General features: G+C 44.7%; 1 protein-coding gene across 29 annotated transcripts in view; it reads left to right on the forward strand.

Annotated features, from left to right (window-relative positions):
* The window catches only part of CLASP2 (cytoplasmic linker associated protein 2), a 185,015-nt gene that overhangs the window by 142,415 nt on the left and 26,291 nt on the right, over positions 1–16,309 (forward strand). For all 29 annotated transcript variants that reach the window (XM_084857987.1, XM_084857997.1, XM_084857994.1 and 26 more), the window contains one exon: positions 4,438–4,501. In XM_084857987.1, coding sequence (XP_084714113.1) covers positions 4,438–4,501 — 64 coding nt within the window. The remainder of the gene's footprint in view (positions 1–4,437; positions 4,502–16,309) is intronic.

Genomic DNA, 16,309 nt, shown 5'->3' on the forward strand with positions numbered 1-16,309 from the left:
ATACATTTCAAAGAGATCTTGTTCCACCAAGACATTTTCATTGTGTGTTCTGTTCAGATGTAACCCTTTTTAATGTGGTGAATGATGAGACTATAGACACACTAAACGGAATCTTATCTGTAAGAAATACCATATCATCACATTTAATGTTTGTTTAGACTTTTTTTTTTCACAAGAAGAGCATAAACATGCTAGAGGCATGATCTTAGAAAAAGTATTCCTCTCAGTTCTCTGAAGATAAAAAGCACTTATGCATCTTGCCCAGTAAAGACCATAACACTGATATCTTAAGCGTGGTTGAGAGAGAGTAGTAGGCTGCAGTCTCATGTACTCCCTCCTCTCCTCTTGTGCATGAATTTTCCCCCATGTTCTCTTTTCAGAGCTAACTTCAATGCACTGTTACATTTGCACCACTGTTAATGCTAAACATGGTTGGCTTCAACACATAATTGTAAACTCAGGCCTGAAACTAATCATGGCTAGCATTACATATAGGCAGATGTAACCCTGCAGTACAGTTAGCTTCCAAAAGGGAATGGAGGGAGGGAGGAGTGCATGAGCCCATGTGCTGCTCCCAATTTCCTAACCGTGGTTAGAAGATAAGAAATGTTCTATCTGCATTATGCCCAGGAAGATCTTTCTGCAAGCTCTTTTGAACTGTGAAAGAGCTTTGATAGCATTGTTGTGCTGCTCCAGTTCATTTCAGAAGAGGTTGCTTAGGAGAGTTTACCATGGATTTTGCCTGCAGTTAAATGGTTTTTTGTTCTCATAGATATCAAAGCAACTTGTCTATTATGTTTTCTCCTTTTCTAGCATCAGACACATATGTCAATACTTAGGTTACCTATTGTATTAAATCTTTCACTTTGTATTCAATTACTGAAATAGAAATGTTCTAAGTGGATTTTTGAGTTATGCAGTCTTATGATAAAGTTGACTAATGTGACAATTGGTTTTTCAGTGATTTTTCTCCCTCAGCAGCAGGATGACAGCCTGGAAAAGTGAAGTCAATACCCCTGGATGATAGGAGGCTGGATAAAAGTGCAGAGCTTCCAAGCAAGGCATCTCCTGCCTTTGAGGAGATAGCAAAATCTCACTAGAATCTAGAGCTCCAGTTCTCCCTGCCCCCTAATAAATATTAAAAAGGGTGCACACAGCAGACAGTGCAGAACAGTGGTACTCTCTTCCCCTTCCTGTCCCCTACCCTAGTAAAGGTAGGCAGGAGAGGTGCTGTAGCTAATGAGCCATGCAAAGGCAGGAAATATGCCAATCTTCACTCCACTGAGGTGGGTGGCAGCAATAACTTCAATTTTCACAGAGATCTGGCTTTGTGTATTCATCCTGACTACTTCTTAAAATGACTGACTGCAAGCAGCAGAGTCAATTGGAGCTGGAAGAGCTTGCACATAGGAACATCCCAGAGATGCCGGATCCTGTTTTAGCCACACCAGATCCTGCAACTGGATCCTAGAGAATTCTTGACAGAAACCTGGCCTCTGTGCCATGAGTTTCCATCAGTGTGCATGTTGTCCTACTCACTCATCTCTGGGCCAAGGGAGTTCATTTATTGCAGTGTCTCAGTGACCTGCTAGTGAGATCCCCATTGTTGCAGTTGGATGTCCAGAAGATAGTACACTGTATTCAGTTGCAGAGACCTGTGATTAGTGAAAGAAGCTCCTTCTGACTAGATCTGGTTTATCTGGGAATGATGTTTGGCAGTCAGAAGTCATGGTATCTGTCTTCTGAGAAAGAAAAATGTCCTTGGCTTCTGCATGATCAAAGGACACAACCTCACTTAGCCTACAAAAGCTGACAGATCACTTTTTTTCCCCTGTATAGATGTACTACTCTGGGTCAGACTGCATTATCAACTTCTATAAGTTACTTTTACTGTACCAGTCCTGAATCGCCAACTCAAATCAAGATCAAAGTTCTGGTTCTCAATGTAGTTTAAGACTTACTGGAATGGTGGATGAATATATTGTGGAATCCCAGAAACTACTGATAACAATGAGTACTAGTCTCCCAGAGCATGGGGATACATTGCAGAGAACAAGTCACTCTGGGAAGATGGAGCATAGTGGGAGTCCAAGAGCAGCATAAATTAACTTGAGCTTCAGGACATGTGTCTTCTAGACTTCCATGAGCAGATCATGAATCAATATATGCTAGATCATATAGCCAGTACAATTACAAATATATACACATCCAAAAACATACACAAATGGGTCCACATCCATCCATGAAGAGGCCATGCACTTACTGAATTGGGCAAAAGCTTGTTTCCAATAAAGAAAGAACACTTGCAAAGAATTTCCAACATGACAGCCAACTAGCTAAGCAGGCAGTATGTCAATTCAGAAAAAGTTGACACCCCTTCCTTCAGTGTCCCAGATTATAATTCACAAGTTTAGGATGCCTCAATTTGACCACTTTGCCTCCCTTGAAAATCTGTGTTTACCCAGGTTCATATCTCACCATTGTGTTGTTGTTGTTGTTGTATTTATACCCCGCCTTTTCCCCAGTACTGGGACACAAGGCCGCCTACAAAAATTGTACAAATTCATAAGGAACTAACTGCACAGGAAACAGCTTTATCCATACCTGCCAATTTCACTAAGCTCCAGATTTTTAGAAGGAATGAAAAGCGTATGAGCAGATGTTATCCTAGTGATACCACATTGGTTATGGAGACCATGTTCCATACCTTCATGGAACTGTCATAAGCTCTCTGGCCTTTACTAGAGTTACCAATTCTTGTAGCTTAAAGGCCAGCCTTCCCTCCCAATCCCAAATGTCTATACTTGTAGCTTTGAGACTGAGCAGGAACACCTCTCCTTTTTAGGCTATTTTGACTATGTGCACATCTAGTTTCTCAAAGAAAATCCACCAATACAGTTTACAGTTTTGCATGGGCATTTTTTCTCCCATCATCTTCCAAGAAGAAAATATCCCCTTTTAAAGGCAGAAACTCAATTATATTCAAAGCAGAAGTCAATTATTGTAAACCTCAGTCTCAGAGCTCACACTCTGAAGACAAGCTGCAGACCCTATCCTCTTATGCAAGCAGAAGAAATAGCTCGGTGATCATCCTCATGTTAAGTGTTTTATATCCGAGGTCTCCCTTCTCTATTCACCACTTTTACAGCATTATTCCATATGGAATCTCAGTATAGACTAAGGTTAATTATTAGAAGACTTTTGAGGCGTTAGATAAAATTCCACTCAAGCAGCTGCCGTGGAAAACTGACATTTCAAAGTCTGCTTGGTCAGTGGACCATACATCTACTAGGCACTGTAAAGTGGACCACTAGCCCTCTGCTGAGGCTTCATTTGGGAAGAAAGTTCTTTAGGGAGTAACCAAAACTAGATCTAAGAAATAAGAAGCCTGCTGGATCAAACCAAAGGCCTTTCTAGTCCAGCATCCTATTTCCCACAGTGGCTAACCAGATGCCTAGGGGAAGCCTCAAGCAGGTCATGAGGACAATAGCCCTCTCCTGCTGTTGTTCCCAAGCAACTGGTATTATTCACCTCATATTCTGCATAGTCCTTTTGAAGGGATACTCCCCAGGGATGACAGCTTTTGTATGACCCTCTTGCCAAGGCCTGTTTGCCTGAACCTGAGGAGGGGAAATGAGATTTTGTTGCTTACTTTTACATCTTAGTTTCTTGAGGAGCAGGACAACAGTCTGCCACCACCCTTTCTGTGTTCGGCCTTGGGGGTAGGATATTTTGGATGTTTTTTTGAAATAGATGAGCTTTTGGCAGGCCTCCCAGTTGTCAGTTCTTTTCTGTCTTTTTCAGGCTGTTCTTCTGTTATTGCTTCTCTGAATTGTTACAAGATAGTTCAAGCTTTTATTTAGTTTCCCTGAAAGTAAGCTTTTGAACACTGGTCTTGCAAGAAAGCCTTTCCCTTAGGAGAAAGTTGTCAGTCTGGATCTTGCCTTCTTTAATTCCAGAGGAAGTGACTTCTCACTTGTCCAGGCTTTCATCCTCCTTCTCAAGGAGAAGGGGATTTTTCAGGTAAGCAAAAAAATAAAATCTCAGTTCTTTCAGTAATGTGTGGGAAGTTGTATTCTACATCTCATCTTTAGCTATTAAACTGAAGTGTTCTGTAATTAGTTAGAGCGCGATCTTATACACATTTAGACAGAAAAAATCCAACTGGGGCATTCTGGGAGTTGTAAGATTTTTTTTTGTCCAAACATGCATAGGATTGTACCCTTAGATTTCCTGGTACTGTGCTATAGTTCTGGGTATAAATATATAGTATCATGATACTATATATTTATGTTTTATGGAAGCAGTAAAATGTCTGTTTAAAAGGTGAATTTGCTAAACATTTTGTTTAATATAAAAGATTACAATGATTCCTTTTTAAAGTTGTTCATAACATTACCCCACAGTTTACTAATTAGTGTTCTGTCATTTTGGCAGTCGTGTTGAATTAAAGAGATTGTGTGAAATCTTCACAAGGATGTTCGCTGATCCTCATAGCAAGGTATGTATTTATATTTTGTTCCTTAGTGAATATTTATGAACCTTGTAAATTTACATAAATGCTGCTGTAAGCATCTAACTTTTAACTCTATGAATGGAAGGCGTTTCCATTTATGGAAGGAGTGTTGTGATCACAGAAGGACCCTTCCATGAACAGAAGCTTCTTCCATTCATAAAGTGAAAACCTGGCATCCAAGTCATAGTATCATCCACTAATTGTTACACAGTACAAGTACAAATGCTGGATTTTGTGAAAATCATTAGGTAGTCATTCTTTTTAAAAGTTACAATAGGTGCCAAAGCAAAAGCATGTGGCTTTCCGTTTGCAGGTTGTCAGAAATATTAGGTAGCCAACAACTTTCCTACTAGTTAAGACATAATTGTAATTAATGGTGGTCCAAGCCTTTAATGGTGCAAAGGGCACACGCTGGAATTAGTTAATATCTTGTACTGGAACAATGTTCGCTGGTAGAAGATATTTATTCAGTCTGTTTTCCATCTCTAGAAAGTAAAGACAGAACCCTCCTTAGATGTTTTAGTGTGCATAGAATGAACATGTGTGTGAGGACATATACATATTCAGTGTACTGTCTAAAATGACCCCCATGAATACAGGTGTGTTTGCAGAGAGGACTCCTCCATCTATTCAGGGACCCCTGGTTCCTAAATGCACACGGAAGACTCCACCATCCATACAGGGGTACAATTGATCTGTATCCGGGAGTGGACTCTGTTGCTGTGATGCCACCCCTACTTGCATTCATTGTACACTAATTTAAAACGTCTGAGAAGGGCTTAAATCATTAGCATAAGGTGTATGTAAAGATTCATGTGAATGATGCGATACATTTGCTGTGAGGTCTGGAAGGCATTCTGTTAAACCATTGATTTTGGTATTACAGGCCTGTGTCTTGCAAGTATTGCAGTCTGCTGATGGAATAATGAATTTGTGAGAACTGTTAATTCATGGGGATATGTGAAGGTACACCACAAGACATATCTGCAGACACTGCACCTGTTTTCGTCACAGGGCATTCCACTGTTAAGATGGGATGTCCTGTGACATCTCACTCTAGTCTACAAAAGCTTATGCCATAATAAACCTGTTGGTTTTTTCAGGTGCTGCAAGAGTGCTTGTGTTAAACACCCTGGAAGTTGTTTTTACTGTGGGTTAATACCTTCACAGTGGGGAGACATTAGGCTTGTGGGATCTACTTCATTCTTCTTCATAGTCTCTATGCATTATACATATGGGCTCTGCACATGTGCAGAGCCTCAATTCAGGAAACCTCTAAAGCTGAGGAATTTTGGCAGGAACCCTTCCCCCCACTGTCCCAGTGTGCATGTGTTCCCACAACATGGAACCATCTTCTTTGGTCAATAGAGGTGCAATCTCCCTCAGTCTAGAACTATGCATCAATTTTGAAAAATCTCATCTGCAGCCTACACAAATTCTGCAGTTCACTGGGGCACTGCTAGACTCCCACTTGGGCAGGGCGTTACTCCCTTGGGGCCAAATGGAGCTGCTAATGTCACTGGCAGCAGAGCTGTTGCAAGTCCATCTCAGCATTCAAACCCCAACATTTATTAGGCCTTATGGCTGCAACGACATCAGTGTTCCACTACGTTCGGATGAATATGAGGCCTTTGCAGGACTGGCTTATACGCAACTTCAATACTGAGCAGGATGCCCATCAGACCAAGTTGCAGCTCCCACAGGATGTCAGGGACTCCTTATGATGGTGGATGGTGCTAGCCAACCTATGGAGGGTATGCCCTTTCTTCAGCCTTCACCATCCCGAGTAGTAACTATGGATAGATCGCTCTTGGGATGCTCATTGCTTGGGCCTTACAGTCCATGGACAATGGCCAGCCACAGAGGTGAGTCAACAAATCAACCTCCTAGAGCTCAGGGCGGTGAAAAATGCCTTTCAGGCACTCGAACTGGACCTAGTGGGCAGATTGGTCTAGGTCACCTCAGACAATATGATGGTTATTATGTACCTGAACAAAGAAAGGGGTATGAGATTGCTCCCACTCCTTGCTCTAACACTAAGGAACTTTCAGTGGTGTTCACCTCGTTTGATCGGACTAGTTGCAGTTCATGTTGCTGGCGTGGACAATGTTCTGACACACCATCTCAGCCATACCAGGCTTACCTCCCACAAGTGTGGGTTGGACAGATCAGTCCTGAGGACTCTGTTTCAAAGCTGGGGCACGCCACATGTGGACGTATTTGCCACTCGGAACCATGCCGTGTGCGACAACTTCTGCAGCCAAGCGGGTCATGGTGAGGGTTCATGGGGAGATACTTTCATTCTCAAATGAACAGGAATGCTGTTCTACACCCCACCCCACCCCGTTCCCACTGATCACCTGGGTTCTGGTGAAAATTGGGACAGACAGTACTGAATGCATCCTCATAACTCTGTGGTGGCCCTGCCAACCGTGGTTCACCCCACTGCTCAGGATGGTGCAAGGTCGGTACCAACTTCCGTTGCATCCGTCCCTCCTCACCAAGGAGAACAGCTGAATCCAACACCCAGACCTAGCAACTCTCTGCTTGATGATGTTAGGCGTGTTTCTGAGCTCAGGGAGTTGGATAGCAGTTCAGATTCTGAAGGAGAACCATCAGACATGGGGAAGGTGTTTTCCCAGGCTAGTCCAGATATGAGTAGGCCTGCTTCTCAGGTTACAAATGTACAGATGGCTGAGCTTGAGGGCCCCTCCTCACCCACCCCACCCCCATGAGAGGCAGCGAACAGGAGGTTTACCTAATAGATGCCAGGCGCAGGTGCAGCGCAAAGAGAAAGAAGGCAAGGGCGGAACTTAGACGGTCTACCTGATTGGCCTTGAGTGGAAAGCTGTGCTTAGAGGCCTCATGACAAAAGAGGGACCTCCCCACCTTAAGTTAGGCTGGCGAGACCACCTCCCTCTTCAAATGGCGGCAACTCTTGTAAATTCCATTTGGATCCCCTGAAGGCATTCCTTTGTAGACGGAGAGTTCTCTAAGAATTTGCATCTGTATGACCCTTTGAATTAATGGATTAAAAGCTGTAGACTGAAGCCTCTTGTCTGTGTATGTTTGGGCATTGAAGTGAAGTGGGGGCTAAGGGAATCCTGACAGACAGCATGGAGGATTGGGTGACAGAGACTGAACTGGTCCTGGCACCAATACAGAAAATCCTCAATACCGCTTGTAAGCCCTCTACACAGTGTGTGTATGCAAGGAAATGAACTACTTTTTCCGCTTTTGCTTGCACTGAAGGTTTCCACCCACGTTGGTTCTCCTTGCACCAAATACTCCAATTTCTCCTCTCCCTCTTCACGAAAGGATTCAAATTGTAATTGTTACAAGTTTATTTGTCTGCTATTTCTGCTTCTTACCCTGCCTTTGAAGTTTTCTCTGGCTTCTCTCATCTGACAGCAAAGAGATTCCTGAAGGGATTGGGAATCTAGCACCACAAGTTCGCTCCATGGTACCGAGCTGGAGCTTCTCTGTAGTGCTTAAAGCACTTTCATCCAAGCCCTTTGAGTCATTGGCAACTATGGACCTACACCTCCTTTCTTGGAAAGTGGCATTTTTGGTGGCTGTTACATCCACGCACTGAGCCATGCTCAGAGTAAACCAGCCTTACCTCACTTTTCACCAAGGCAAGGTCCTCAGACCTGACCCCACCTTCTTGCCAAAAGTCATGTTGGATTTTCATTTAAACCAGGACATGATTTTGCCTGCGTTCTTTACCTCCCTGTCTACACCTCAGGGAACTGAGGGATTAAGTGGGAATCCGCTAGGGACATGAGCATTGGGATGGTGGGGGAAGGGTTCCTGCCAAAATTCCTCAGTTATAGTAGTTTTCCAGATCAAGGCCCCACGCAGGTGCAGAGCCCATATGTGTGAATGCACAGATAGCCACTCACTGCAACTACAGTTCCAGGTAGCAACCTGCCTTTTTTTCCCACTATGTCCACCAACTGGTGCCACATGCAAAATAGTGGATCAGGATGGCAGGCATAAAATTGAGAAAAATAGTCCTGTTTTCAGTACAAGATCTGGACTGAATCTTACATACACAGATTCTTTCACACACAAATCTACTCCTGTTTTCCCTAAATTTCCCTACAGATCTACTGTAAATCACTAGTAAATTCTGATCTGCCTTTCACTTGCCCCAGTATACAGGAGGCATGGTTCTGATTATTGGTTTGGGCTAGTTGAACAGGGCTACTTGAAATCCAGGAGAAAAATTCCTTTTACTGTATTGTCCTTGTCCTCTACGAATTGTGGTGGTTGGATATTTTGTGTATTACATTATCGTTGGTAGGTACCCGTGCCAGTAGGGTTTTGCTATACCATATCATTCTGGGATGTTTATACATTCTGAATTACAACCAGCTGTTTGTTTTATGAAAACAGTTTCAGTCTTCATTAGATAGAAACCCTTCTTTCTCTTTAAAGCAGATGCAATATAGGGTTGAATCCAAATTTAGTCATAGCTAGAGTAGACCCATTGAAACCAATAGGATTTAAGTTAATCATGCCTAAGCAAAGCTCCCCTGAAATCAGTGGATCTACTCAAAGCATGACTAAGTCTAGATCCAACCCATAGTATCTTGAGTTCTGCAGTAGATAAGATTTGGTGAACTATGGCTGAGGTTTCAGTGATCTGTGTGTTTCTTACGTATGGTTGTAAATAGGGTTTCATTGTTAATGTCAGGAATGATTCTGAGCGTGTGGAGATAGTTAGCAGCTCAGACTCAGAATGGGAACAGCCAGAACTGTGGGAGGCTTCCTCCCTAGTGAACTCAGATATGGATAGGCGTTCTTCTCAGGACCTTGGCACACAGGTGGCTCGACCTGAAGGCCCACCCTTTCCTCCTCCATGAGAACTCAGGTCTCGGGGGAGAAGGAGAGTGCGGGGTGTGACTTGAAGGATGCTAGAGTCCAGCGCAGAGCAAAGCAGGAAAAGTTAGAGGTGGAGCTCAGACGTTCCATCTGGTTGGCTATGTGTCATAGCCTACATAGGAGGGCACAACTGTAAGGGAGGGGCATCCCCCCCAAGTTATTCTGGCCTGCAAGTTCTTGTTTCAAACATCTCTAATTCCCACTTGGCTCCTTTATTGATATTCATAATTGTGTGGAGTAGCTGTTGTCCTTTGTAGTGTCAGGAGCGCCCTAGCTGCCTCTTGCAGTCCCCACCAATAGCCAACTCAGGACACAGACGACGAGGATTCTTTCCGAGACTTTATTCCTTTATTACTTTATGACTCTTTCAGATACTAATCACTAGTGACAAAACAAGGAACAGCACTGGGGAAAGTTAGCTGAGTAGCCTAAGCTCCAGGTAAGGCAGTTGGTCCCTGTTTGAAGGAGAACCACGGGAAGACCCTGAACTTATGGGCTAGGGAGAGATCCTCCCTCTTTCCCTTGGGTCCTCGGGACGCAACCGTTGTTTGCGCACCAAACGAGCGCTATGCCTCCTTTTGGCGCCCTCCATCTGTCGTCGCTCCCTGCGTCTGCGCCGAGTGTCCACCAAGCCCCCCTCCAGCGCTCTCCCACTGCCAGGGTCACTATCTATACCAGGAATGCTGGCAGGAGGAATCTCTCCCTGCCGCGGTGCCAGTGAGAGACGAGCGAGTTCCTCTCCCACGGGTTGCTGTTCCTCCTCAGAATCAGAACTGCTCTGGGGCTCTATTGGCTCAGTTTCTACCCTGACATGTAGCCTGAGAGTCTCTGAGGATTTGCATTTGTAAAGAACCTGGTTGTTAACTAATAAAGTAGTGAGCCTGAAGCCTGGTGTCCTGGAGTGTGTGATTGCGAAGGGAGAGGACCAAGGGACCTGACAGTTAATGTGAAATGTGGTAGCAAAGATTTAGTTTTTAGAAGTGTTGTGGGGAACTAGTTGGTGCTTCAAAGGCTGATATTGAAATTATTGTGTGGTTCAATGAGCAAGTTGAAGTTGTCTGTCCAGACATATTGATGTACAGATAATTAAACTGTTCATCTAAAAGATAGTCTAAAATCTACCCAAAACACATTGTAAGATTTGTGCACATGTGTGTTTGGTGTTATTGTTGTTCAGTCGTTAAGTCGTGTCCGACTCTTCGTGACCCCATGGACCATAGCACGCCAGGCCTTCCTGTCCTGCGCTCTCTACCGGAGCGTGCTCAAGTCCATATTCATTGCATCAGTGATGCTATCTAGCCATCTCATCCTCTGCCGTCCCCTTCTCCTTTTGCCTTCAATCCTTCCCAGCATCAGGGTCTTTTCCAGAGAGTTTTCTCTTCACATTCGGTGGCCAAAATATTTGAGCTTCAGCTTCAGTATCTGTCCTTCCAATGAGCAATCAGGGTTGACTTCCTTTAGGATTGACTGATTTGACCTCCTTGCAGTCCAGGGGACTCGTAAGAGTCTTCTCCAGCACCACAGTTGGAAAGCATCAATTCTTCGGCGCTCAGCCTTCCTTATAGTCCAGCTCTCACAGCCATACGTTGCTACTGGGAAAACCATAGCTTTGATTAGATGGACCTTTGTCGGCAAGGTGATGTCTCTGCTTCTCACTATGCTGTCTAGGTTTGCCATAGCTTTCCTCCCAAGGAGCAAACATCTTTTAATTTCATGGCTACAGTCACCGTCTGCGGTGATCTTGGAGCCCAAGAAAATAAAATCTGTCACTGCTTCCATTTCTTCCCCTTCCATATGCCAGGAAGTGATGGGGCCAGATGCCATGATCTTAGTTTGTTTAATGTTGAGTTTCAAACCAGCTTTTGCACTCTCCACTTTCACCCTCAACAAGAGGCTCTTTACATCCTCTTCGCTTTCTGCCATTAGGGTGGTATCATCTGCGTATCTGAGGTTGTTGATAATTCTCCCGGCAATCTTAATTCCGACCTGTGATTCATCCAACCTGGCGTTTCTCGTGATGTACTCTGCATATAAGTTAAATAAGCAGGGCGACAATATGCAGCCTTGTCGTACGCCTTTCCCAATTTGGAACCAATCGGTTGTTCCATGTCTGGTTCTTACTGTTGCTTCTTGACCCTTGTACAGGTTTCTCAGGAGACAGGTAAGGTGGTCTGGTACCCCCATCTCTTTCAGAATTTGCCACAGTTTGTTGTGATCCACCCAATCAAAGGCTTTAGTGTAGTCAATGAAGCAGAAATAGACATTTTTCTGGAATTCTCTTGCTTTCTCCATGATCCAGGGAAAGTTGGCAATTTGATCTCTAGTTCCTCTGCCTCTTCAAAACCCATCTTCTACTTCCGGTAGTTCTTGGTTCGCATACTGCTGAAGCCTAGCTTGTAGGATTATGAGCATAACCTTGCTGGCATGTGAAATGAGCGCAATTGTACAGTAGTTTGAACACTCTTTGGCGTTGCCCTTCTTTGGAATTGGAATGTAAACTGACCTTTTCCAGTCTTGTGGCCACTGTTGAGTGTTCCAAATGTGTTGGCATATTGAGTGCAGCACTTCAACAGCATCATCTTTTAGGATTTTAAATAGCTCAGCTGGAATACTGTCATCTCCGCTAGCTTTGTTGTTACTAATGCTTCCTAAGGCCCACTTGACTTCACTCTTGAGGATGTCCGGCTCAAGTTCAGTGACCGCACTATCATGGCTATCAGAGACATTAAGATCTTTCCTGTATAGTTCTTCTGTGTATTCTTTCCACCTCTTCTTAATCTCATTTGCTTCTGTTAGGTCCCTGCCTTCTTTGTCCTTTATCATGCCCATCTTTGCACAAAACGTTCCCTTGATATCTCCGATTTTCTTGAAGAGATCTCTAGTCTTTCCCATTCTGTTGTTTTCCTCGATTTCTTTGCATTGTTCATTTAAGAAGGCCTTCTTGTCTCTCCTTGCTATTCTCTGGAACTCTGCATTCAGTTGGATATATCTTCCCCTTTCTCCCTTGCTTTTTGCTTCCCTTCTTTCCTCAGCTACTTGTAAAGCCTCATCAGACAGCCACTTGGCTTTCTTGCATTTCTTTTTCTTTGGGATGAATTGAGTTGCTGCCTCCTGAACAATGTTACAGACCTCCATCCATAGTTCCTCAGGCACTCTGTCTATCAGGTCTAATCCCTGAAATCTATTTGTCACCTCCACTGTATATTCCGAAGGGATATGATTTAGGTCATACCTGAACGGTTTAGTGGTTTTCCCGACGTTCTTCAATTTAAGCCGAAATTTTGCAAGAAGCAGCTCATGATCTGAGCCACAGTCAGCTCCAGGTCTTGTTTTTACTGACTGTATAGAGCTTCTCCATCTTTGGCTGCAAAGGACATAATCCATCTGATTTCGATATTGACCATCTGGTGATGTCCATGTGTAGAGTCGCCTCTTGTGCTGTTGGAAAAGAGTGTTTGCTATGATCAGCGTGTTCTCTTGGCAAAACTCTATTAGCCTTTGTCTTGCTTCATTTTGTACACCAAGGCCATGCTTGCCTGTTATCCTGGTGATTTCTTGACTTCCTACTTTAGCATTCCAATCCCCTATGATGAAGAGGACATCTTTTTTTGGTGTGTGTTCTAGAAGGTGTTGTAGGTCTTCATAGAACCGATCAACCTCAGCTTCTTCGGCCTCAGTGGTTGGGGCATAGACTTGAATTACTGTGATGTTGAATGGTTTGCCTTGGATTCGTACTGAGATCATTCTGTCGTTTTTAAGATTGTACCCCAGTACCGCTCTTCCCACCCTTTTCTTGACTATGAGTGCTACTCCATTTCTTCTAAGGGATTCTTGTCCACAGTAGTAGATATGATGGTCACCTGAATTAAATTCGCCCATGCTTGTCCATTTTAGTTCGCTGATTCCCAAGATGTCGATGTTCAATCTTGCCATCTCATGTTTGACCACCTCCAGCTTACCTTGATTCATTGACCTTACACATTCCAGGTTCCTAAACAATATTGTTCTTTTCAGCATCGGATTTTCTTTTCACCAGCAGACACATCCACAGCTGAGTGTCCTTTCGGCTTTGGCCCAGCTGCTTCACTCTTTCTGGCACTACTTGGAAATACCCTCTGCTCTTCCCCAGTAGTATATTGGACACCTTCCAACCTGAGGGGCTCATCTTCCAGCGTCATATCTTTTAGCCTTGTGATACGTTCCATGGGGCTTTCTTGGCAAGAATACTGGAGTGGGGTGCCATTTCCTTCTCCAGTGGACCACATTTTGTCAGAACTCTCTGCCATGACCTGTCCATCTTGGGTGGCCCTGCACGGCATAGCTTATGGCTTCACTGAGTTACGCAAGCCCCTTCGCCACAACAAGGCAGTGATCCATGAAGGGGGACTTTGGTGTAGGCAGTACCTAAAAGTGGGTTATTCCTTCGTACTCGCTCAGGAAGGCAAAAGAAGCATGTGTCTTAATTTTTGCACTAAACCCTCTTCTGGTAGTTCTTCTCTGCCTTTGCTCAGGAGCAGTCATAGGGCCCTCTCTTCCTTTTCTTTCACAACGGTTGAGGCTTATTCCTCCATCTCTAGTAAGATGCTGACTCTGTTTGGATGACACGATAACCCACAATGAGTTATATAAGCCATGGTGGCTTATTTAACCCATCATTGGTTATCATGTCATCTGTCGAGAATTATTTAATCCACAGTGGCTTATTTGGCTAAAATTAACCACTCTGATAACCCATGGTCTTCCGTAAGGGTTACTTAACCCACCGTGGGTTATCATGTCATCTGGCGCTCCACCATGGTTAAAGGGCATCAGCCAGCAAGTCACTTGGCAAGAGTGACAGAAACCCTGCCGCTCTTGGCCCACAGAACCGCAGTCGCCATTCACAATCGCGCCCAATCTGCTGCCCGTGCCCCCTTCCCCCCGGTCATGGTCAGGTCCCTTTTTTTCCCCAGCCTCATTTTGCAAAACAGGGCTTGGGTAAATACAGAAAAACTATAAAATACAGAAAAACAACATGTGAATAGAGCCACCATTATCACAGTGGGGCGATTCCCCATGCAGACATTTTCCCACAGCCCGGATAAAGGCAAGCCATGAAAGGAAACCTTTACCCAGGCTGGGAAAAAATGGTTTCGGGATGGGGAGAAGGAGCTGTGTGTCAGGGGGAGCATGCCCAAGTGTTGAGGAACCCCTCTGTGTCCCCCCAACCATGGCAGGATGTGGCACTCTGCTGGGAACTGGATCTTTCAAAGTAGGGTGGAAGTAATCTTTTGTGTTTTAAACCTCAAGCCACAAAAGAGCCCTTTTTACGGCTTGCCTTTTAGAAGGCAAGCCATGCCAGGGACCTTTCAGCTGGGCAGTGGGGAAATGCCTTTTGGGGGAGAAGGCAGTGTGTTTGTGGTGGGGAAAAGTATGCCCTAGGGGTAGGGAACCCTTTTGGTGTCTCCCAAGCCCGCTTCACCATGGGCCCCTGCTTTCCAATATTTTTTTAATGTCTTTGTTCCGTTCTTGTGCAAGAATGGAACAAAGACATTTTTAAATTGCTGCACCCTGTTTCTTCTGAGGAAGTGAGGATGTGAGGCACCCCTTCCCACCCCTCCCCATGCCTGGCACCCTCTCTTCATCAGAAGAAACAGGGTGCTTTCCCAGCTCCCTATAGGGATCCCTCTGCCTTGCTTTTGAGAGCTGTCATTTTTGACAGCTCTCAAGAGCAGCGCAGAGAGAAGTCAGGTCTGCTGCCAGGTCCCCTGGGATGCAGACTGGAGGACTGAGGGGGAGAGAGGGGCAAGGGGAGGAAAAGAAGTGACACACAGTAGATTTTTTGCCTGATCATGTGGCGGGCACAGTGGTTTATAAGCTACTGTGAGTAATTTATAAGCCACAATGGCTTAAAGTGATGTCCGAACACGGCCGTTATCTACTACTTATTAATTTGTTGTTACCTCATTTCTCCTTCCTTCTATTCCCTGTGTCCTCCTGTTTTCTCCACACACACAAAAGTCCTCTGCTTTAGAAAGGGTGCTACATTAGGATTGTGAAGCAGCAAGGTTCCCACTTCAATGCGCTCAGCAAGGGCTACACCATTGAGGCCTCCCTGTGTGCTGAATGAATCAGCAACAGGCCTCACCAGCACTAGTTCTGGAGTCCGCTAATCCCAGCCACTGCTGTGATCAGGCCCTCCTCCATCGCATTATTGAGGCGCCCCCACTTCTGGTGGCGGACTCCTAATGGCAGAAGGCAGCACTCCTTTCTGGGTGAAACTGAAAGTGATTCAACCTCAGGTTACATGGCAGCAAAGAACAACAAAGCTGGCTGCAGCCTAAACTAAAGCGATTCAGCCTCAGGACACCAGATGGCAGCAGAGAACAAAGCTGGCTGCAGCCTCCTACATCCTCCAGCTCCTGTGACCCAAGTAAGGACTCCCTCAGATACCCCTTCTAATCAGAGCCCTAGTGCCCCTCTTTTTTCTTTGAAAAGCCGTGTGTTTAGAAAATTAAGGAGTCGAAGCTGCTTTGTAAGAGGACTTCCAAAAGCTCTTTTAAAAAGAGCAGGCATCTCTCCTCCTCACCTAGCAGCTCTCCACCAAGGTACAAAGGGAAAAGGGCTCTAAGGCCAAAGATATGTCTAAATGCATCATAATCCTCATCAAGCACTCCTCTGAAGAGTCTGGTAATGAGTCTCCCAACCCCCACCACCTCCATCAGAAAAATCATGACAATCCAAAACATTGCCCAAAGAGAATGCAGAGTTCAGAATCTGTTCCCGTTGTAACTCAAAGGGCTCTTTATTCTAGTAATGACAGTCCACATCCACCACCACCACCACCACCCCCTTTCAGAGCTGGAGAACATTGAATAGTCTAATGATCCTGCCTTAGGATCATTTCAGAATGCAAGGTCATTT

This window comes from Heloderma suspectum, chromosome 5 (assembly GCF_057233095.1).
Source record: "Heloderma suspectum isolate Gila_16-S chromosome 5, 16-S_ref, whole genome shotgun sequence".
NCBI classification, from domain to species: Eukaryota; Metazoa; Chordata; class Lepidosauria; order Squamata; family Helodermatidae; genus Heloderma; species Heloderma suspectum.